General features: G+C 51.0%; 9 protein-coding genes across 9 annotated transcripts; 4 read left to right on the top strand and 5 right to left on the bottom strand.

Moving 5' to 3' along the window:
- Positions 1-666: 666 nt before the first annotated feature.
- JN550_007562 (uncharacterized protein) lies at positions 667-1499 on the bottom strand (the record flags this gene model as incomplete). The annotated part of the gene is made up of 2 exons (XM_049319427.1): positions 667-1220; positions 1271-1499. 2 exons carry the CDS (start codon positions 1497-1499, stop codon positions 667-669), a joined length of 783 nt encoding a protein of 260 aa, XP_049170538.1.
- An 881-nt stretch (positions 1500-2380) lies between these two features.
- On the bottom strand, positions 2381-2869 carry JN550_007561 (uncharacterized protein; the record flags this gene model as incomplete). Its single annotated transcript, XM_049319426.1, has 2 exons — positions 2381-2408; positions 2478-2869. The coding sequence occupies 2 exons, from the start codon at positions 2867-2869 to the stop codon at positions 2381-2383; spliced, it is 420 nt and encodes a 139-aa protein (XP_049170537.1).
- A 1046-nt stretch (positions 2870-3915) lies between these two features.
- On the bottom strand, positions 3916-4791 carry JN550_007560 (uncharacterized protein; the record flags this gene model as incomplete). Its single annotated transcript, XM_049319423.1, has 1 exon — positions 3916-4791. The coding sequence occupies one exon, from the start codon at positions 4789-4791 to the stop codon at positions 3916-3918; it is 876 nt and encodes a 291-aa protein (XP_049170536.1).
- A 590-nt stretch (positions 4792-5381) lies between these two features.
- Positions 5382-8756, top strand: JN550_007559 (uncharacterized protein; the record flags this gene model as incomplete). The annotated part of the gene is made up of 3 exons (XM_049319422.1): positions 5382-5505; positions 5565-6171; positions 6263-8756. 3 exons carry the CDS (start codon positions 5382-5384, stop codon positions 8754-8756), a joined length of 3225 nt encoding a protein of 1074 aa, XP_049170535.1.
- A 288-nt stretch (positions 8757-9044) lies between these two features.
- Positions 9045-10227, bottom strand: JN550_007558 (uncharacterized protein; the record flags this gene model as incomplete). The annotated part of the gene is made up of 3 exons (XM_049319421.1): positions 9045-9810; positions 9867-10038; positions 10092-10227. The coding sequence occupies 3 exons, from the start codon at positions 10225-10227 to the stop codon at positions 9045-9047; spliced, it is 1074 nt and encodes a 357-aa protein (XP_049170534.1).
- Positions 10228-11999: 1772 nt separating this feature from the next.
- On the top strand, positions 12000-13390 carry JN550_007557 (uncharacterized protein; the record flags this gene model as incomplete). Its single annotated transcript, XM_049319420.1, has 2 exons — positions 12000-12636; positions 12708-13390. 2 exons carry the CDS (start codon positions 12000-12002, stop codon positions 13388-13390), a joined length of 1320 nt encoding a protein of 439 aa, XP_049170533.1.
- A 766-nt stretch (positions 13391-14156) lies between these two features.
- Positions 14157-16221, top strand: JN550_007556 (uncharacterized protein; the record flags this gene model as incomplete). The annotated part of the gene is made up of 4 exons (XM_049319419.1): positions 14157-14548; positions 14608-14977; positions 15057-15271; positions 15327-16221. The coding sequence occupies 4 exons, from the start codon at positions 14157-14159 to the stop codon at positions 16219-16221; spliced, it is 1872 nt and encodes a 623-aa protein (XP_049170532.1).
- A 1939-nt stretch (positions 16222-18160) lies between these two features.
- Positions 18161-19077, top strand: JN550_007555 (uncharacterized protein; the record flags this gene model as incomplete). The annotated part of the gene is made up of 5 exons (XM_049319418.1): positions 18161-18209; positions 18262-18310; positions 18365-18782; positions 18849-18932; positions 18991-19077. 5 exons carry the CDS (start codon positions 18161-18163, stop codon positions 19075-19077), a joined length of 687 nt encoding a protein of 228 aa, XP_049170531.1.
- Positions 19078-19873: 796 nt separating this feature from the next.
- Positions 19874-20610, bottom strand: JN550_007554 (uncharacterized protein; the record flags this gene model as incomplete). The annotated part of the gene is made up of 2 exons (XM_049319417.1): positions 19874-20331; positions 20400-20610. 2 exons carry the CDS (start codon positions 20608-20610, stop codon positions 19874-19876), a joined length of 669 nt encoding a protein of 222 aa, XP_049170530.1.
- Between the last annotated feature and the right edge of the window lie 1212 nt (positions 20611-21822).

The raw sequence follows: 21822 nt of genomic DNA, 5'->3' as shown, positions 1-21822 counted from the left end.
ATTCTATGCATACATAGCACTGGCCAAGATCAATGCCGCAGTCCTTTCTTAGGCTCATCATTGGCTGCTGTCTCAGAACTACGCTGTTAAGTAGTTTTCAGTGTTAATATTGTCTACAGGCTACGTTCTATATACGCCAACACATTATGAACAAGGTTACAGGGCATGGAAAAATCGCGCCTCTATCCGAGTCTTGCACTAGTAGCGAAGTAGATGTCGGTTTTGGTACCATAGTTTCTTTGTCCCAACGAAGGCAGGTTACTGGCAAGAACGGACTGTCGGGTTCTAGGGTTCAAGATAGCGCCGATACATATTATTATTTGAGCCTGCTATTCACAACCAATGCGGCTCACACTGATACTTTTGACACATGATTACAAGATAATCAGGAACACAACTACCCCGTCCTCGGGGGCAAGTATAAGTGCTGTCAGATTTCGGGATGATGTCTTTGTCATGTCAAGTTTCCCTACATGCCTGGTTTCTTCTACTTTAAGCAATTTCCTTTGTTATTCTCTACAATAACCACGTCCGGGTATCATGGAACCACCGCATTGAAGGGTGTTCGGCGCCAATAGCCACTGACTTAGACGAGTTCATCAAAAGTTACTACAAAATGCACCACCCTTGATGGTTATGGATTTGAAACCTTGTATTAAGTCACATCTATATCCAAATAAAAGGGACAAAAGCCAAGCCAAGCGTCAGGAAGATCACCAGCCATCGGAGGATCCCGCGCTGGACCATCAGCTTCGCAAATTTATCGATGGCCTGCCCGTCGTTAATGCTCGGAAAGGGGACGCCCTCGGGGACCTGCTTGCCAAGTGCCTTACACAGCGGCCCCCACCCATCCTTGACATTGAATAATATCAGTCGATCCTCGGGCACGATCTCCTTCAGCCACATCATATGCCGGTCGTATGTCTTTACTGTGGCCGGCTCACAGTCTCCATACAGGAACGCCCACTGCTTGCGGAGCCCCTCGATGTAGTCCACGAAGTGCCGCATGCCCGGAATGGGCATCAGTACGCCGCGTAGGAACCACATGGTTGCCGCGCCACTTACTCCGGCCATGCTCTTCACCCAACTGTCCTTGTCGCGGACTGTGCAGATGACCTTTGCGTCTGGGTATAGTTCCACCAATTCCTCCACAAGTCCTGCAGCAGGAGAGTCCGTGATGGCAGCATAGCCGCCAATGCGGTCTCTTAGAATGTCAAGCACTTTTATGGTCAGCGTTTATTCGCGCCGGATGTCGACATCAAAAACAAACCAACTTCCCGATCAGTCGGGTTGGCTGGAGGCCAGTGAGACAGCAGCTTGATCCAAGATTTAATCTCCACTGGTTTTCCCAGCGTCGTCTGCGTGCCTCCATGGTAGACGGGGCCATCGAGGAGAATGCGAAGTGCCTCACTGAAAGATGCCGTGCCAGTGCGAGGGAGCCCAGCCCCAATGACTTGGAATTCAGTGCCAGGCTTGGGCTTTGAGACTCGGTTGCCCATCGTAAAGGAGAATCGTCACTATTGGCGTGGGTCTGGAAAGAGCATTTAGAGAGGTATGAAGACATGTTGTCGTCGTTTTGAATGCCCTGAGCTGTTTGGATAAGAATAGTTGTGTGACAAGCGGCCGCTAGTTCGCATAAGGAACAAACCTGCCTTCGTGTTGTTACCTGTTGGGTTAGATTGCCGTAAGCACTTATTAGCTTAGCACTGGGTAGGTCAACGCAATTTTTTGAAATAATTACAAGACGGTAGCCTAACTAAGACATTCTTCAAATAACATAAATCAAGAAGGATACGATGCGACCGACAAGTTGCAGTCAGAACTAGCCAAGAAAGGTCATCTGCGCTACCCTTTGAAGATCGGCCACGTCGTACTTGCAGCGTCTCTGCGCATACGATCCTGCACTGTTTGGTATAGATGTTGAGTTCAGTCGGAAAGCTGTCCGATTCGATATGCGATTGGTACAAAAGAAATTTCTAAGTGGTAATGAAAATCACGGGATGAACTGATAGCTGAAACCCAAGAACTAAAGGCAAGCTTCTCATGTCTTCATTTACATCAGCCGGAGTGAAATTATATTAGAACGACTAGACACCCCATCTACAATGCTGCACATACTTGATTACTGGATCATTCTCAAGAGGGAATTTGAAATTTCACAATAACGGCAAGAATTGCTTCTCAGAAGCTGATAGCTTATTTGATGTATATAAGTAGAAGAGAGCGAATGTATAAAGAATGTATCCATGGTCCTACAACAACCATGATCTTGCAACCAAAAGTGAAAAGAACGACAACCTCAGTTGAGATAGAACGGAAATGAGCTTATATAATGGTATGTGTAGAGAGAACGAAAATAGCTTATCAGACGTTTTGTCGTTTAGCATGTTCCCGAGTTGGGGTCAGACCTGGCGCAGTTCACGGATCAGCAAATAGTATCTTCGTGACGGTGTTCATGATGACATAAACAAACTTACATGAATCTCCAATTCCCTTGGTAGCTCTGGCCGCCCATACCACAGCCCACAATCTCGAGTCTCAGATACTTCTGGCATAGTTCAAAGCTCAAGTCGCCGGGGGTGCCAGCCCAGCGCCTCACGTTGAAGTTGACGCGCTTGCCAGCGCTCAAATTGTAACAAACCGACCATTCGGACAGGCCGTCATAGTGTCCAACAAATTCGTCCCGGCAGACAATGTCCACAGCGTCGAGGGCCACTTGATATTCGTTACCCCAATTTACACCTCCTGGGTAGCAATTGCGCTTGGCTAACTTCGCTTCTCCGTCAACATTGTCCGCCTCTCTGATTGCGAGGCCTGACACAGCAACCACTGAAAATAGAGGTAACACGAAGATCTGGGAGAAATGCATGGCCTGGGTTAGATGTGTGTGTTTTCCAGGTCACAGGGTAATGGGAACGTCGGGGCTAAGAATGAGAATGAAGCGAGTGCGACTATGCTTGTTTTGCTGTCTAGGTATCTTCTGGACTGAAGTTAAAGAAAGACTGGCACGCATTTATAGTTCGTGAGTGATCGACAGGGAGTGGTTTCTCTTCTTCCCAGGTGTCCTGAATCAAGGAGAAGTCACTAGGCTGCTAGCTACAGGAATGTGGGATATTTTCAGATTGCACGAACATCGCCTCATCCTTGAGAGTGACTTCAGCCAATGGAAATCGCTAAAATGCAAGATGCGGAAATGACATGCACAAATCTTCTTCTTAGGGAAATTTAATGGCCAAGAGTCTCGGTTGTAAGCTTGCTGCTGAGGCCATGTAAGACGGCAATTATAAGAGTTATAGTATTTGTAGATGATTAGCCACTAGCGAGGGTCAGCACCGATCCTTTGAGCGCAGGCAAAATCCCATCCGAAGGCAAGGGCTGAGTATCCACAGGTTGGATGAATCCGTGTAGCTTGATCCTTTCACGCTGAAATATCCCAAAACAACATGGAAGCTGGCATAATAATCTTTGGTAAGCCTGCGGATGCCATTCTGATGTGACATGTCGATCACAATCCGTCCACGTCTCCACCCCAGAATTTCCTTTCTAGATCATACTCTGGACCATTTTCCAGGTCGATATCGAAGGAACCAGAATAGAAGTCATAAAACCTTTCACATTGATGTCGAGTTCTCTACGTCCTAAGCGCCCGGGATTGTGGGTACTTCTTTTTGGAGAAAGATTGCTATCTTTTTGGGATGATGGATGGAAAGGCCCTGGAATACCTGTCCATTGACGCCACGTCACTGAACCGTGTCAGAATCAGATAGTATACCTAATTCAAAGTCCCAGAATTCCTTCTAAACAGCCATATGAATGCCAGTCTACCTGTATTTACTGAGCACAGACTGCCTTAAAGCTGATGATGTTGCTGACGTGATTTGATCCTAAGAGTCCCATAGATGAAATATGGACATTCTAACTCTTGGCCTCTATCAGAACACTTTGGGTTTCTGGAGGAGATTCATCCTCAAATACCGTATGAACTGCAAGGTTTGGCCACGTCTGGTGAAGAGAACTCTCTAGGTAACGAATGCCCCATTCCTCCGCAGGACGATGTCCGACACAGATTGAAGGCATCCTGAAAGTCTCGGCAGCCCGTAATCCCAGATCTCGCGGCTGCCCAGTAAGATATAGCAAGCTACGCGGGCTGACTTCCTCCAGGATGAGCCCATCACCCTTTGTAGTCAGGATGACTCGGGAGACCTCATCAGGGCCAAAGGCGTTCATTAGAGCCACAGCCTGAATCGTTTGAGATGAGGTGCTTTGGCTGTTTTTATGTATGTCGGCGACGCAAAGTTCGGCGGATATAGTCTGAGCCAGATTCTCGAGAGTTTCTACTTGTCCTAGCGGGCCAACAATTCCGATTCGACGTTCCGGATCTCCTTTGTATCCCTGGATACAAGTCGCTCGCTCGACGACCATACCAAGTCGCGAAGCAAGGGCCAAATTATAGCCCACTGTCAGCAACTCATCAAATCTCTTATGGTTTGCCAGGACTAACGAGCCCTTGGGTAGTGCTTTCCGATCTAGCTGGAACGGTCTGTGGAGGAAGCAGACGGCCTTCCGGGTCCCCCTCGCTAGCTGCCTCAGTTTCGCGTAGACACCTAGAGTAGGCGTGACGCTGAGTACAATGTCGTGTACATATATCTTGCTGGCATTATACCCAGGCCAGCGCGGCACATGATACAGGAGCGGGATGTCCTTGACGTTGGGTGGGAGAACCTTGTTAAAAAAGTCGACCAATTGCGCGTGGGTCGGTAGCCCCTCCGGAGTCTTCAACGAAAACGACATCTGTGTATGTAGCGAAACTTGCAAGCTAAATGGCGATTCTTTTCACAGGCGGAATGTAACATCGCAAAGCTCCCTTCGCCAGTTGAAGAGAGGGTTAAGGAACAAGTTAGGCTATCGATTACGTCATTGACTAAACGCTACGAATTTGCATCCGGAAAGAAAAGTTTGCTTTTTTGACGATAACATTTATGGATAAACGTGGTTTGTATTGGTATGTAGAAATTTTTTACATTTTCTTTTTTACAGAATCCTCCTGCCCGTCTGTAGGGATGATGTTGTAGGGTTTTTAGTCCGGTCCTGTGTAACAAGGCCCTGTAGTGCCAGCCACCTACAGCCAACTACCTTGGGTAGGCAGTCAGCCACTCCGTGGTTTCAATTTGTGTTTCTATGATTGCCTATCATCATATCACTGCTTGCTGATTCCCTATGACTTTATTGACATGGGATCGGCTCATATTCGTGGGAGAATTAGCTGACCGCCGCCTCCCTCCCTTCCCATTCCTTCGTCCCCTTTCCTTTCGTGCTTAGAATCTTGATGCGTTCCATCATTCTTCCGTTCCGGCAGGTAAGGCTGCAGGAACCTCATTCATATGACCCCGACCAATCAATGTAGATGTGCGCCGCGTATTGGCCATCCAAAGTTCCGCGAGCGTAACACTTACCCCGCCTCCGACATCACTCCGGGCGCCTGTTATGTCGAAGCTGATCAGGCATGTGAGTTCGTGCAAAGGTCTGAAGCAAGTTGGAAATCATTTCTCTCATTGATACTATAGGCGTGCTGTGTCTGAGACAGACCAATCAATGGCGTGCTACAATGGATCCTCTTTCGGCCCTTGCGATCGCGGCAGCTGTGATACAATTTGTGGACTTCGGTGGACGCCTACTACACAAGAAGTGGGTTAGGAAATTAAGCCCTAAGGATGATGAATCGAAACAAGCAGCCTACCATGCCCCAAGAGAAGAAGCCGAATTGGTACAAAACACCAAGGAACTATTGCAGTTGGTTGACGATGTTAGGAAGTGCTCGAAACAGTTTGGTCCATCTCAAAGATCAAGCTTGGCTGAGAAGCAAATTCTCAAAGTATGTGAGGATTGCGAAGCAGTCAGCTCAAAGTTCCAGAACTTGATTGATGACATCCGAAAGAGCCGACCTCAAAGACTGACTGTGGATGGTACTCCGAGGAATCAGGTTGGCCGGGAGCTCTTAGATGGCATTTTGAAGAAGCCAGCGAAGGTGGGAACTTCCCAATATCCATCTATTGATTATGATGGATTAGCGTTGCTTGGAGGGATCTGGACTCATGACCAGATCGATGGAGCGAATCGTCAATTGGCGACAATCAAGCACCAGATGGTTACAAGCATGATATTCTCCCTCTGGTAAGATTGAAGGAATTTCATCAGCCGATCCATGTTATAGTAATCGTACAATCTCTTCCACGTGGATACTATATACTGATCGACCTTACAGGGAAGATTCTAAAGAAGCAAAGAAGCGGGAGTTACATTTATGCCAACAGCTCGAGGACTTGACGGCCATACTCGGAAAAGTTAAGATCTCAACCATGATGAGCAAGCATAATTTGGAGATGTTTGACCTAAGCGATCAATCAAGTCCAATCTCGGGAATGGTGGAAGACCTAAGTCGAAGTCTTAGTGAGGATCAGAATATACGCACCATATCTCCCGCTCGGAAGACTAAGGAATGCATTGCCGACGCATTAATACCGATAATAAAGGCTGCACGTACACCAGGGTTTACTAGGGTCGACGAAGATATCTTCAGTGAACTTGACGGTGACTCTCCAGGGCTTTTAAAAGGGATACGTCAGACTTTGGTTGACACCATTTGGAATCGGAAGTGGATCATAGATTCTGACACCATTATCCCTGATGGTCGACCAATGGCACACCAAGTGAATCTGACAAAGCTCGCTGAAGCTCTTATAACGGATTTGAGCTATGAGGCAATGGGAAGAAGGGAAGAAGCGATTCCAAAGAATTTCCGATCTACATACCAGTGGATCTTCCACACAACCCCTCCCGACGGAGAAGGGAAGCTCCAGTGGCACAACTTTCCTCAATGGCTCGAGGCCGACTCAAACACAGTCTACTGGATAACGGGGAAGCCGGGATCTGGCAAGTCAACAATGATGAAGTATATCATCGAGCATCCTAGCACTGCATTTCACCTCGAGAAATGGTCTGCGCCACTTCCACCCTATATAATGAAATACTACGCCTGGATTGGCGGGAACGACATGCAAAAAAGCTGGATAGGTCTAAAGCGCAGTCTGTTATGTCAAGCCTTCAGTATTGATAACAAGTTGATTCCGTTTGTATCCCCGAGGCGTTTTATGTTTGCAAAGATATTTCGGAACCCTCAACAGCTTCCTGCGTGGTCATCGTGGGAGATCGAGGAGTCATTCGGTCGGCTTTTGTCCCAGTGCGGACAATCTTTCAAGCTTGCACTATTCGTCGATGGTCTTGACGAATTCGACATGCTCCCGAACCAAGTGCTGGATCTGATTCGAGAAGTGACGAAAGTCTCACAAGATTGCATCAAGGTATGCGTGGCAAGTCGACCTTGGACGGAGTTTGACGACGAATTCTACGGCAATCCGTTGCTTGAGATGCATCTCCTGACTTTTGATGATTTGAGGTCATTTGTCAAAACGCAGCTGGACGAAAACAGGGGGTTCGATGAGATGCGCCGCATCTATTCTGAGGAAGCGGACCTTCTTGTGGACGACGTCGTCACGAAGGCGCGAGGCGTGTTTCTCTGGGTTTCGCTAGTTATGGAAACATTGCTAGAGTGCCTCACAGCTGGGGACAGCATGACAGATTTGAAAGACTGCATCCGAGCCCTTCCTCTGGATATTTCTAGCCTTTACGACTCTATCTGGGCTCGCATCCTTCCCCAAAACAAAGCCAAAGCCTCTTGGATGATACAGCTGAGTGTGGCTTCCTATGGACCACTCTCCTCTTTTAGTATGTGGCTTGCAGAAGAGATTACTTCGAGGAAAGTCCGGATTGATGACCTTGTGGGTATCAAAAGCCTCTCCGTGAAAACGGTGAAAAGGCGCCTTGCTTCAAGAACCAGGGGCCTACTCGAGATTCCTGAGGGTGGAACTTTTGTGGACTTCCCACATCGTACGGCACGAGATTGGGCCTTGCAGGCGCACGTTTGGGAAGACATATGTTCGTCATATGGGGAGAATGCCTACGACCCCTATATGACTTTATTCGAGATCCACGTCCTGACAATTGCCGATCGCAAAGAGATACTGGATTACTCCCACGGCAGCTTCTGGATAGCGATTGCAAAAGTTTTATCGTATGCGTACAAAGCCCAGGCCACTGCAGCGAACACCCCACGCTTGATAGAGCTAATGGATACCCTCAACGTCAAATCCAGCACAGCTTACCTTTCAGCGCAAGTCGCATGGCCCGAGCGTGACAGAACTGACAGCTACCATCAACATTGGTATGAAAAGCAACGTATTTGCTCCAGTAAAGACTCCCCCAAAAACACTTTTGTGGGATTGACGGCCCAGTTTTCCATCTTTCCCTATGTCCAAGAGCATATTCGAAGGCAGGTCACTGATGGACGAGTGTCACTGGGTCTCACAGCCACAAAACGCACAATCGGGATCCTTGAAAATGCAGTCTTCGGCCATAAGTACTTCATGGATGAGGGCTTCGATCCTCCTTTCGAACTTCCGCCTATCGCAACCCAAGAAAGACATCAGATGGTACAGTTCTTGGTGTCCCAAGGGGCGACCCAAGCCAAGACTCACTCCCAGGCCGGGTTCATCGACCTCGTGGAGGAATTGAGGAGACTTGGAAAGCTGAATGCCGAGGACCGCGACTATTATGACAAAGTGGAACAAAGTCTGAAAAGCCGGCCCAAGAAAGGTGTCAAGAGGAGATTGATATTATCGATCCTACGTCTCACTCGCTAGATTTCGCTTCAACTGGATATATCATGACGAATATACTGCAGGGCTTGCTCCAAATTTCCAGGATGAGTTTTCAGGATCAAGCTCCAGTGACCGACATGGTGTCGTGCCTCATAGTTATTTCTAGAACCTGATGACAACTCCTTGACCTTGGATTCTACATTAGTCTAATATTCTAGCGAGGTAATTGTGATGCCCATCCGGGTCATCTGCATCGGTCTATGGGATATTGTAATTCATCAAAACCGTTTGCCATCGTCTTTCGTCTTCTCCCAAGCATCCAGATGATATCTACGACAGCTCCGCTCTATTGCCAATAGTCCCAACCGGATTCTGCCCATCCATTTCCGCATAGTGGTGCGGAACCGCGGGTCCCGCTGCTATAGATCCATCATGGCCAGGCATATCCTTGCCGGCCTGGCCGCCTGTCGATTGCGCATACATAAAGCTAGCATTATGCCCCTGCTCCGATTTCTGAGCCCCATAATAGCCTCCTAATTGCGGATCATAGTACGGGCTGGGAGTACCCTGCGGACTCGGATATCCCGGCGTCGTTGGGCTCATCTGGCTGTGTGCAGCGGCGAAACTGAATCGCGGGTCGTAGCCCGGAGTGCCGGGTGGCGGAGGCGAGGGATAGCCTGCAGACTGTGCCATATCCGGCTGTGGCTGAGTGGGCGGTGATGTGTTGTCGTTGTCGACGGACTTCTTCTTCCGTAGCAAGAACCAGACGCCTAAGCCAATGAGGGCCAAGACAACCACACCGCCCACGACACCGCCCGCAATGGCGCCCGTGTTAGTACTGCTGCCGCTGCTTGAAGAAGATGACGAGTCCGGTGTGACTACTGCGGCGGCGCTGCTGCTGATTGTCACCGAGGCGGAGGTGCCTGAGCGAGTGGTCGCTGATGAGGTAGACGTGGTGGAGGGTGAGGTGGCGGCGAGGAAGTATTGCCCCGAGAAGGCAGACCGGTCGCAGTTAAACTCGGTGAACAGCTGACCTGGTGAGACAGATGTGGACCAGAGATATGTTACGCAGTAAGGATACTCAGTTGCAATATTGCTGCTCATGTTAGCACCGGTCTGAATTTGAACCAGGGGACTCGGGCCCAAGCATACCAACAGATGGAATTGGAACCTAAACTTGTCGCTGAGCATTCGGCTGCCGTCGCATCATAACATGCCGTATAGAAGTTTGTCGATGCTGAGCAGGCACTGGAACTGCAGCAGCCTCGATAGGAACCCGAATTGGTGCAGGTGTAGATATCATCGCAAGTCAATGCGTAATAGCCTGGTTGAAGGTCAACAAGTAAGCCAGCGCATGCCCTGATAGAGTCCACATACTGCTGGTTCCCGAGATGTAGCCACAAGTATTGGTACCGACCGGATCCGCCCTCTCGAACAGGCGATCCATTCCCATGCCGGCCCAGCGCGGGTGGAATGGTGCTGTGGTGGTTTCGGGTGCCCTCGGTGCCATCATTTTCCCTTGTAATTCGGCAGGCGACGTCTCACGCGCGAGAAGCTGGATAGTGGTCGCCATCCCCGGTACGAGGAGGCCCGCAAGGGGCACCAACAACGATTGAGAGAACATGAGCGTATAGCTGGACGGTTGAGAGCTACCAGTAGGCCCAGTCCGACTCTCGGGACGGCTCAGTTAAGGCTCACAAGGCCCAGACACAGCTACTTGTGAGACGGAAAGGGGAGGGATCATAAGGCCACCAGCAGGGCGCGGCATCTTAAGAGATGGACTGCCGCCTCGCGTGCTGGAGAACTCGGCCGGGTACAAGCAGCGGGTTCCCCGAACCGACTCGTCTGGCGTGCAGATGGAGATCAAGCCACTTGATCCTATTTGCGAGGCTGAAGACCAGCCCGATTCAGGTGTAGCGAGGCCTTAGTTGGCCTAACTAGAGCGAACATTGTGGATTGCATACCATAGTGGTATAGCTTGCAATACAGCTAGCGCGATACGGAGCCATTGGCGACAGAAGAAGAAGGCCAAAGGATTCAGTGATCGCCGCCAATTCGAGGATCTAGTTGGGTGGTCAATGGCGTGGGTTGTCACGGCTGAGCGCGACAATGTCCACCATACACCCTGACACTAAGCAGCTCAGAGGTGCCATCCCAAGTGAGTCGCATGAACGAGAAGATCAAGAGACGTTAGACCAGGAGACTACGTATACAAAGTGGGCATGTCCAGTCCCTAGTCAACGAGAAACATAGACATTCGAAATGAAGACTGTTTCTTCATCGACTAGCGGCATGAACTGGGTTGAGAAGCTGCACAGATTAGTTGCCGGCAGTGGACCAGACGGGGCCAATCAGGCTGTGGGATCAGCACCGCCGTGGGAGGTGGATGGCCGGTGTGGGCTGCGGTGGAGCAGGTAAACCCTCGCAATTGAGCGTCGATCAGTGGCGCGCTTAACATGAGACGATCGAGTAGGGGAAGGCCGTTGAAGAGTTGGGGCAGCCCAATGTCCGGCAGAGGGCGAGATGGTCCTGGACATCAACATGCTACTCGACTAGTACGCGGAGGATGACGCCGGGGGTGGAGGGTCAGTATATCGTGTCTCTTGCTATCGCATGCCGGATCAGATCAGATCCAGGTCTGGGGGAGTTGGCAAGAAAGAGAGACATCCACGACGCATGTAGCGCGCGCCAATCGCCAATGGGCGGCTGTGTTGGTCCCCTGCGTGGTAGGTACTCCGTACCCGTACCCGTACCGCTTACCAAACCCCCAAGTCTCAGTCCTACTTGGATGGGTGCAACATGGAAGAATCCTGAGCGTAACTTACATATCACGCGAGCAGGTGGCTTGAGACGAATGACTTCCATCACGCTCGAGCTTGCCACGTTCCAGCCTCTGACCGCGGGCGGGATCTGACTTTGGTTGACCGTGAACCAAACGAGGGGGCTAGAGCAACCGCATTGGTTTGGCAAAGCAGAGCATCCGAGCCTGCTCCAGTGTCGAATGCTGGGACAACAGCCGTTGAGCGTGTCGACCTCCAAGCATCCAATTCCTTCGCCGCCTGCCAATTGGTTGTGTGACCTCGCTGCCTCGCCCCCGACCGAGAAGCTCTGTGCACCGGCCACCGCTCCAAGTGCCCCCGTCCAGTGGCTCCCCAGACGCCAGAAGCCCGTTAAAGTTGCGGCGCGCTCCAGGGGTCTAGCATCGAGCACGGGGCCTCGTCCAGTGGGCAGCGGCGGCGGCGGCGGTGCGCGGCCGGGTCTGGCCGATCGGCAGCAACGACAACAATGAACTTTCTCCATCCGCCAGCGCCGCCATCCTCAGCAGCCCCGACGGCACCATCAACCTCTCACTCGCCTTCGCCATCAACATCCCCGTCGCATCCCCGAGAGCCCCCGACACAGCAGCCCCCGGCTCCCCCGCAGCGCCCTCAGCCTCAACCTCACTACCAATCCGGCGACAACCCACCAAGGCCAGAGAGACAGCAGCAGCAGCAGCAGCAGCATTTCGTCATCTACAACGTCAACCAGGACGCCGCCCAGTTTGAGGCCTCACAACGCGCTGCTGCCGAGGCCACCGCGCGCGCCGTACAGGCCCAGCACCAGCACATCCAGCTGCAGAATCTCCTCGCCTACGCCAACGGCCATCCCGCCGCCATGAACGGCATGAACGGCGCTGGCCCGGCTATGCAGGGCCCTGGTGTCAATGCCGGCGCCGCCATGGCTGTCGGTCCCACGCCTGCCGGCCACCAGGCCGAGCTCAACATCATCTACGGCTTGGTCGAGGAGCTGTCGAGACAGCTGGCCGAGAACAGGCGGCAGACCGAAGACATTGTCAGTGGCATTGGCAGGGTACGGAATCGTGCGCACGAGCGAGGGTTGGGCAATGATGAGGTGCTGGGGGAGATCGCAGACGACATCTATGGTAGGTTACATACACACTCTCTCCACGACCCTGGGTCGACCGCGAGGACTCAGCTAACCGCGTCCCAACAGCCCAAGAACCCAACCTGGAGGCTCTGCTTTCTGTCCTCACCGAATCCCTCGACCGGGCCAAAACCAGCCGTGACGCCAACTTTGCCCTGCTGACGTCGTACGCCCGCATCCTCTCGGGCCTCCTCAGCCAGTTCCACAATTACAAACAAAAGCACATAGCCGACGTCAGTGCCTGGCACCGGTCCTACCGCTCCCAGCTGGCAGAGACACGCGCCGAGAACTCCCGTCTGCGCGAGCAGATCTGGGAGATGCAGGAGCACGCCGGCCGCGCCAACAAGCTGCTCCGCGAGTTCCGCAAGCGCTACGACGAGGACGAGGCTCGCAACGACCGCCGCATTGATGAGAAGGCCAAGAAGCAGGAGATCAGGTTCTGGCGGCGCATGGCTATGCCTGATGTGCCAGATGACGATGCCGCCCTCTGGAGTGACGATGACGATCTGGTCGACCCCGTCGAGAAGGAGAGGCTAAAGGAGGTCGAAAGGAAGGTCGCCGAGCAACAACTGGCCGGCATGGGCAGTGGCGACAGCCAGCAGGGCGAGGACAGCGAGGGGGAAGACGGGCCCGGGCAAGGACACCATGGCATGGGATTCATCGGTGGTGTGGCTATGGAGAGGGAAGGCAGCCAGCCCACTCCGCCGCCCAGGCCTGCGAGTACGGGTAGTACAGGTGGTCAAGCTGGCTGAGTCGCTGTCATGCTGCAGAGCAGGGTCATCCCCTATTTTCGTTCTCCTGAAAGCCAGGCGTTTAATGGGAAACTAACAGAACCAACCCAAAAGCATGCATTGGAGTTGATGGCCAAAATGAGATCAATGGATACCCCAACACCACGCTCTCGTCTCTACTCGTGTGGCTAACAGATACTTGGGCGTGAGGCATTATACTATACAAATGAGGCTACGCGTTGTTCGTACGTACTTGAGCTCACTGTTTTTGCTATTCGAAAAGGTACCTATCCATGCTCATATGTCGTGAATAAGAGCACCTTCATCCGATCACTAATATACCTACTTAAGTAAGCAATGATTGTCGGCCCAGAGGCGGGCATCGCATTAGCGGCGCAACTCAAGAAATCAAGACTCAGCCAGCACCCGTCACAGTGTCACATTCAAAGCCCATGAATTTTTCGCCCATGCTGCCGGCCCAATGCCGTGCAAAGCGGCCATCCAATTGCGGGGTCATCTGCACCTCTCGTTTGCACGTCCACAGAGCCACGAGACTGGTGCCAAGAGCATCTGCAATATGTCTGATGGAGCCGCAAGTGCTATAGCACCCTTTGCCCCTTCTACCAGGGCAACCAAGTGCGAAAACTGCAGGGACCCCGCTGCTGTCCTAACAGCTCAGCTTGAGCCCTGTGATGACAGGCGTGTATATGAATCCACGTGTGCGCACATGTTCTAGCCTCCAACAGCCACCACGTATCTCGACTTTCCATGGGACATTTTGCTCACCATGACTTTCCGGCAACATTGGCTCCACGCGGCTATTGCCCTCTCGATATTGTGTTGGACGCCTGTTGAGGTCAATGCTGCGCCTCCAAGCTCTCCAGTTCAAGCTGCTACCAGCGGCTTTCCCTTGTTCGAGTACGAATCATCCCATTTGGATGAGCAAAGTCTAGGTAACTTTGGTGTTAGGAGACCAGTCTTAGACAGTGGCGAGTGCAGAACCTTTCCTGGTGAGGCAGATTGGCCCTCCGATCAGGAATGGGATAGCTTTGATGATTTGCTGGGTGGTGCACTTATCCCAACGGTCCCAATAGGCGCCCCCTGTTATCAGAACTGGGGCGTTTTCGACAAGGAGAAGTGTGCAGCTGTGACGAAAAACTTCCCCAACCCCTATTTCCAGTGAGACTAAAGCATCTCATGGCAGTCAACTCGAGTTATACTGCTGACCGTCCTTGTAGTGAAGCCGATCCAACGTCGACGATGTGGCCCCTGTGGCAGGGTAAAACTTGCCTTCCGATGAACAATGCAAATGGTACTTGCACGTTGGGGGGGTATCCGACGTATGCAGTGAACGTCAGCAATGTCGCGCAGATCCAGCACGCTGTGAACTTTGCTCTTACCAAGAACATCCGACTGGTGATCAAGAACACGGGCCACTGCTATCTGGGGAAGTCAAATGGGGCCGGGTCGCTAAGTGTGTGGACACATCATTTCAAGGACATCGCATTCCTGCCTGACTATCACAGTGCCACTTATCGCGGAGCTGCTCTGAAAGTCGGCGCGGGCGTTACTGTTCGAGAGGTTTATAACGCTGCGCACCAGTACGGTGTGAGTGCGCTTGGTGGCATCTGCGAGGTTTGCATCCCTTGAATCGAAGGTTGAGAACTGAATCCTGACTCGTGTATAGAGCGTGGGCTTTGCCGGTGGCTATCTCGCCGGCGGTGGCCACACGCCGCTGTCGGGACTATATGGCATGGCTGCTGACCAGGTGCTTGGGTTTGAGGTGGTAACTGCTGATGGCCGATTCGTCACCGCAAATGAGACCTCAAACCCTGATCTCTTTTGGGCTTTGCGTGGTGGAGGGGGTAGCACTTTTGGCATTGTAACATCTGCCACAGTCAGGTGAGTTGTTCAATGGATGTAGTTACCAAACCCAGACACTGACCCTGTACTGCAGAGTTCACCCCCGAGTGAAGGTCGTCACATCTACCTTCACCTTCGGGGTAGGCCCCAGCGTCAGCAACGAGACATTTTGGGAGGGGATACGAGCATACTTTGAGCTTTTCATCCCGTTTACTGATGCGGGGACGTATTCTTGGTATTCTATCAATTCAACCGGCGGGGCCCCCGTACTGGACATGCACCCATTCTTCGCTCCCAATCACACTATTGAGTCATTCAACCAGCTCGTAAAGCCTTGGTTTGACAAACTGCAAGCATTGGGGATACCTTTCACGCCAAATACAACCTACTATGATGACTACCTGCCGGCTTACAACGACCAATTTGGCATCAAAGACGCGTTTGGGAAAGACAGCGTTGGCCGTTACACCAGCATGCCAGGGAACCGGTTGTTTCCTCGCGCCAACTGGGAGGACCCAGCAAAGTTCAATGACACCTTTGACCTTGTCCAGAAGCATGGGGAGGCGGGCCATGTGATCCTGGGTTACCACCAGGCGCCACGAAACCGACTGAATGCCGACAACGCCGTCAGCTCCGCATGGCGCAACACCATCGCATTCCTGATCACGAATGCCCCCGTGGCAGCGGATGCTACGCCGGCGCAGATGACAGCCGCGCACGAGGAGATCAACGCCATCCTTGAACCCTGGAGACAGGTCGCGCCGGCGAGCGAGGGGGGTGGATCCTACCTCAACGAGGCGCACGTCATGGAGCCCAATTGGCAGCAGGAGTTCTACGGAGACCAGTACGCCGAGCTGCTGAGACTTAAGCATAAGTGGGACCCTAGCAATGTCTTTTACGCAACCACGGGGGTAGGAAGCGAGGCGTGGGAGGTCAGAACCCGTGAGCAGGGCGTCCAGACGCAGAACGGAAGGTTGTGTCGTCTATAGCCAAGCCCGACACTCCATTTGTTTAACGACATCAATGTAGTAAGGGCCGATATAGTCTGTAGTCGTATTCCACTAGACTCAACGACATGTCTTAAGGCAATGGACCAACGAGATTGGCGACAATGCACTATTGTGACTCTTGCTCGCCAAAAAAAAGTCTCCTGTCTCTTAATACGTATATTCTGATGGCATGGAATATATCGTTTCCCTTATTGCATTCTACGCGCGTTGAACCTAGGTGCGGGCTCAGGAGGGACAACTAACCCATCGCATAACTCTCAGCAGGTAACAAAGCTCATTCTCGGGGTGACGGAAAGATCCCGAGTCCGTGGAATAATTAGGGTGCCGAATCGCCGCCAGCAAGCCAGCTCGCCTCACAAGCCGTGGATGCGATTGTATGGTCCGGTGAAGTGGATGTGACGGGTCCCTTTGTTCCTTCACGCTGTGGCTCAGATGAGGCGAATAGCTTCTTGGGCACATTGGACCAAGCTGATTCGGGACTTTTTCGTAGGCCAGGATTGGGCCGCCATATTTTGCTGCGTGGTGGACAGTTCGGACTTTCAGTCCATTTGAGGTTGGGTTACTCTTTGACATTTGCTCTTGGAGGCCGCCGACGCTCCGGGTGTGCTACACAAATCGGCATGATGCACTCAAGAAGGCCCCATACTGCAATTAAAGTTATAAAACGCGATCTAACTATTGAGGTTCTGTGGAGTATATTGTTCCGGCTTTGGACAAACCATAGTTTTATTTAAGACACGATGTACAAAGTACACTGCAATTCCTCTGTTCAGTTGTACAATGATATCGGACCCAGAGTAGGACATATAAGACCGGAAACATTGATTCCCGCTGTACAGAATTATTCGACTAGATACTGGCCTGTACATGACATGCGGTACCTAATTTGATTCATTGCAAAGAGCCAAGGCAGGTGATGAAGCCAAATTCGGGCCGATGTGAGATTTGGCAATGTGCATCTGCTGGCCAGTCTACAATCAATGACGGGAGATCGAGATAGATGTGAGTTATCTCTAGGCTTATGTAGCACCTAAATATTTAAGTTATCCACCATTGGTGGATGCGTGTTCCCCCTTTCATGGTCTTGGGGTGACCATGAGATGCTTGAGCTCCGCCAAGCGAGCCAATCAGAATACCCCTGAGTTACTGCTTTCGGAAGACCTCCCGCTTTGGCTCTATTTGGTAACTGTGTGGCCTTGGCCTGTTGACGGTTTCGGTAATTATATCGTCTGGAATGCCCACGTTTCTTGTCTGATTCTGATTATTCTGCCTGGATCAGAGGAAGCGCTGAGAAACGCGGGTGCGCCTACCCTTGTCCTATCTCTAGCAAGATGGAAGTCAGACTGCAAAGCCAAGTGGTTATAGAACTGAACAGAACTCTCTGGGAAGTCAGGTTTCTACACAGTCGCGCAAGCCCATAGTAGTTCGCTTGGACAGTGACCATCCAGCACAGACCTGTATATCTAAGCACGGCTGTTGATGCTCCTAGAATTGCAATTTTTTGAGTCGTCCAAAACTTCCATGGAAGGAATCTATCCTTTGCATATTTGGCGTGATCCAGCCCTGGCGATGCCGTGTAAGCCTATGGCCCTGAGTCATTCCCGATCGGTATACCGCAGCAACCTTTGCTCCATACATGATAGAAAGAAAAGTCCCGAAGGGTTGTATGTGACAGGGTTCCCCAGAAAGCAGCGCCTCACTTCCTTGGCATACCGTCGTTGATTGATGTAACCTGGCGGATGGTTACGGTCCGGGTCCCCGTGCAAGAACGCCTAGTGGGGGTGCTTACTTCGTCTTGTACGGCCTATAAGATAGGGTGATCGTCGCTGTGATCGGGGTTTCTGCTGCCAAGATAAGACAACTAGTGACGATCATACGCTATACCTCGACTGAGACTTATCAACTTCGCACAATCACCATGAAGTCCGTTGCATTCTTAGCACTCCTTGGAGCTGCTCAGGCACATTGTACGTCAACCTATTTCGACCAGGTCCTCTGGTATGACTAAATTTGCCCTAGACACATTCCCAAAACTGTCCTACAATGGGGCCGCATCCGCCGAATGGGAGTAGGTGGCAACACCCAAGGTCGTTCAGTAGTCAAAGCTCATGCAGTAATACAGATTCATCCGCGAAACAACCAACCACTACAGCCACGGCCCGGTACAAGACGTCAACGACTCTCAGCTCAGATGCTACGAGCTGAATCCTGGCACGGGGGCGAGCGGAATCAAGACCGTCACTGCAGGTAGCAGCATCGCTTTCCCAGTCGACCCATCCATCCAGCACCCAGGACCTATGCATTTCTACTTGGCCAAGGTACCGTCAGGGAACACCGCGAAGACATTCTCTGGTGAGGGAAATGTCTGGTTCAAGATCTACGAGGAGCACCCTTCCGTCACCGACTCAGGATTGGTGTGGTCGTCAAACGGCGCGACCCAGGTCAGCGTGACGATCCCCTCATGCGTCGCCCCAGGAGATTATCTCCTCAGAGTTGAGCACATCGGTCTCCACAGTGCAGGAGATAAGGGCGGAGCGCAGGTAATGATAATATCATCCCAACCTTCTGTGGTGAAAGACCATGCATTCATACTTACACTGGCGTAGTTCTATATTGGCTGCGCTCAACTGACTGTAACCGGCAGCGGCTCCAAAACGTTCAGCGGTGTTTCTTTCCCCGGTGCTTACTCCGTAGGTCTCTATGTCCTGTAGCAAACGGTTCATGATTGACTAAACACGTTGCAAATAGGCGAGCGACCCAGGTATCCTGATCAACTTGTACTGGCCCATTCCAACGAGCTACAAGAACCCGGGCCCTGCCCCAGTAAAGTGTTAGGGTTTGGCAGATGTCACACTAGCTAAGGTAAGGCGCACAGCCTAGGTCTCGTGGGGCTTCCGTTATAGTACCTCTACCATTATTACCTAGCCTCCAAGTTCTCCCTCTACATAGAAAAGGAGGATAAGGCATAGTCTTGTAATCTTACGAGCCTATAGTGGAATATACTTATCGTACTTAACCTTCGACTTTATGATAATATTAACAACTTAATTTACCGTAAAGAATAATATATTAAAGGCTTTATTTCATAACTTTTTTATTGAAATATTATATGTAGATATTATTAAATAATAATATTCTTGGTACGTGAGGGTCACGATGAACAGGTGCGATTTGTATGTAATAAGAAGCATAGATTATGTATGCTACTACAGCTACGTGAAAACTATCTGCCTATGGTACTCAGATGCGCACCAGCTGGTACACGGTACCCAGCTGTCTGAGGTTATCCTGTGGTTGTTGAGTGTAGCGCAACGACGAGGTATTATACGAACAACTTACTTTTAATGAAGATGACAAGTTAATAGCACGTTTATAAGATGGTTCCAGATGCATCTGTATTAAAGAGTGTGAAAATCCAAGCTTCTGCTAATCCTACGATGAAGGATTAATTATATATGAAAATAGCATATCTTCAAGAGATTACCGATCCGATACGATAGTTCGAACTGATGATAGGAACTCTATCTCAATAACCGTCCAGGATATCTCTGAGAGAGCGGGCGATGATAAGATTTCGGCTCGTCAGCCGGAACTATCTGACGGCAACTCTCCCGAGGCGGAGATTGGTCTCCTATAGGCCCGAGATGAGTTCAACCCCGATCACATCGAATTTGCGATAGGCTTCTGTAAGGTTGGTAACGTTAAGCCCCTTGATCGTTCCGGATGCGATGATGTTAGGAACCAGGATCTGGACGGGATTCACGATAGTTGTCGCACTAAGACGGACAGTAAAGATGTTGGAGGCGACGGCGGCAGTGGTACTAGCAGAGACGCTCTGAACCAGGACCAAAGTAGCTTGGATGTTGGTCAGGGTAGAAGTGAGGCTATTGAGGGCAGCAGTAAGGTTGTCGATGTCAGCTTGCGTCAGGGCAGGCACAGCCCGACCGAGACTACTGACTGCTCCTACTATAACGATACCATCCCTACCAAGGTCCACTGCAATCCCTTGGAGGTTGGTTCTGATGGTGGCCACAGCCTGGGCGGTGACCTGCGCGTCGGTCGAGCTTTTTAGCGTAGCAACAGAAGACTCTGTGATAGTGTTAATGGTGTCGAAAGCTGTAGGGTGCTACCATTTATGAAGATGGGAATGAGCGTACGAATGACAGTAATTTTGGGATTGACGGAAGAACTCAGGTCCGCGGCGGCGGATGAGAAAGCCTGATCAATGGGTCCTCTCTTATACAGGCCCTCGACGGCGACACTGTCTTCTACGCCTCGCTTGACAATAGCCGCGCTATTCTCCTGGACTGCCGGGCTTGGCAGGGCCAGAGCTAATGTGGCGAAACCAAGGATTCGGAGGGATCTCATTTTGGCAATTGAGATGGAAACGCAAAAAGAGGTTCCAAGTGTATGTTATAAGAGAGGGGATATGAGTGGAGGACTACAGAAGGTTTGCCGTTGCTTGGACGCTGTGGGGGGAGGCCATTCTAGTCGAACCGGATAGGGAGAGGCAGACTTTATAGATGTAGCATGTTGGTTATAGCTAGGAAGACACGAAGCGAGGCCGAGGCGAAGAAACCCGTGTTGCTGTAGTTATGATGCAATTTCGAGGCTAAGACAAATAGGTAGGTGCGGTGTGAATCAGCAGATGACCAGTGAGCCGCTCCTGGTGAATCCTGAAAGACCCCGCCGGGGATATCGCGACGGAGGCGCTTGGGGTTTCTCTCTCTCGACCTTGGCTGGGCTGCTCTGTGGTCTTGGCGTCTCTAATATCAAGTTTGGTCATTGTTTTTCAACCGCTCCGAACAAGTGGCGGGCTGTCACCGGCGAACATTATGCTTTCGCCGTGCAGGCCACTATCTCAGAGGAATCAGTAGAAAGCGGGCGAAGGTCAATCTCACCAATATGCTAAGCTTTTTATTGAAACAAAGCGGTTTCCGCTTCTGTTATTTCATGCAGTGGAACAAATCTTCCGGAAAAGTTGCCGATGGGCGAGACACGGAGGACCAGGCATGATCGCGAGTAGTGCTTGTCACTGCCGTGACCACAAGAGGACTCGCGGGGCTTGGGCATAATCAAGCTTAACCCAATCAACGATGACATGGGTTTCCGCCTATGAGATGATACGGGATGTTCAAGTTTCTTCTTTTTAAGGAGAACAACGCTTGTTATACGGGCCTCAAATTACACGGAAGGACTAGTTTACTTATTACTAGAAAATTGGTAGGAGCAAGTAGAGCGCCGAGTAAACTATCAATTTCCCTCGGATAGCTATAATGGCATTCTAGCTCAGAAAGGCTTCTACGTCATTCCAAAGTATATTTCGCAAGTGGGCGGCAATTTGGCCTCACCGAGAGTCTCGTGCAACTGCCTAATTGGGTATTGATTTGCAGTGTCTAGATGTCTCATACTTTACAGGCATGATTTAAATGCTCTGTCCTTAGTAATCGTAAGGGAAAATACATACATTTAAGTGCTGTTTCCTGTTCGTTACATCGTCGTGATCAAAATATTGCTTCCAACATAACGCACAGCAATACCTTAAAGTATTGACTCGTTATATTTCCTCACCTAGATGTT

This window comes from Neoarthrinium moseri (genome assembly GCF_022829205.1).
Source record: "Neoarthrinium moseri strain CBS 164.80 chromosome Unknown scaffold29_Wmoseri_CBS_16480, whole genome shotgun sequence".
NCBI lineage: Eukaryota > Fungi > Ascomycota > Sordariomycetes > Amphisphaeriales > Apiosporaceae > Neoarthrinium > Neoarthrinium moseri.
Note: the sequence above shows the minus strand (reverse complement) of the source record. Positions and strands in the feature narration are given on the sequence as shown.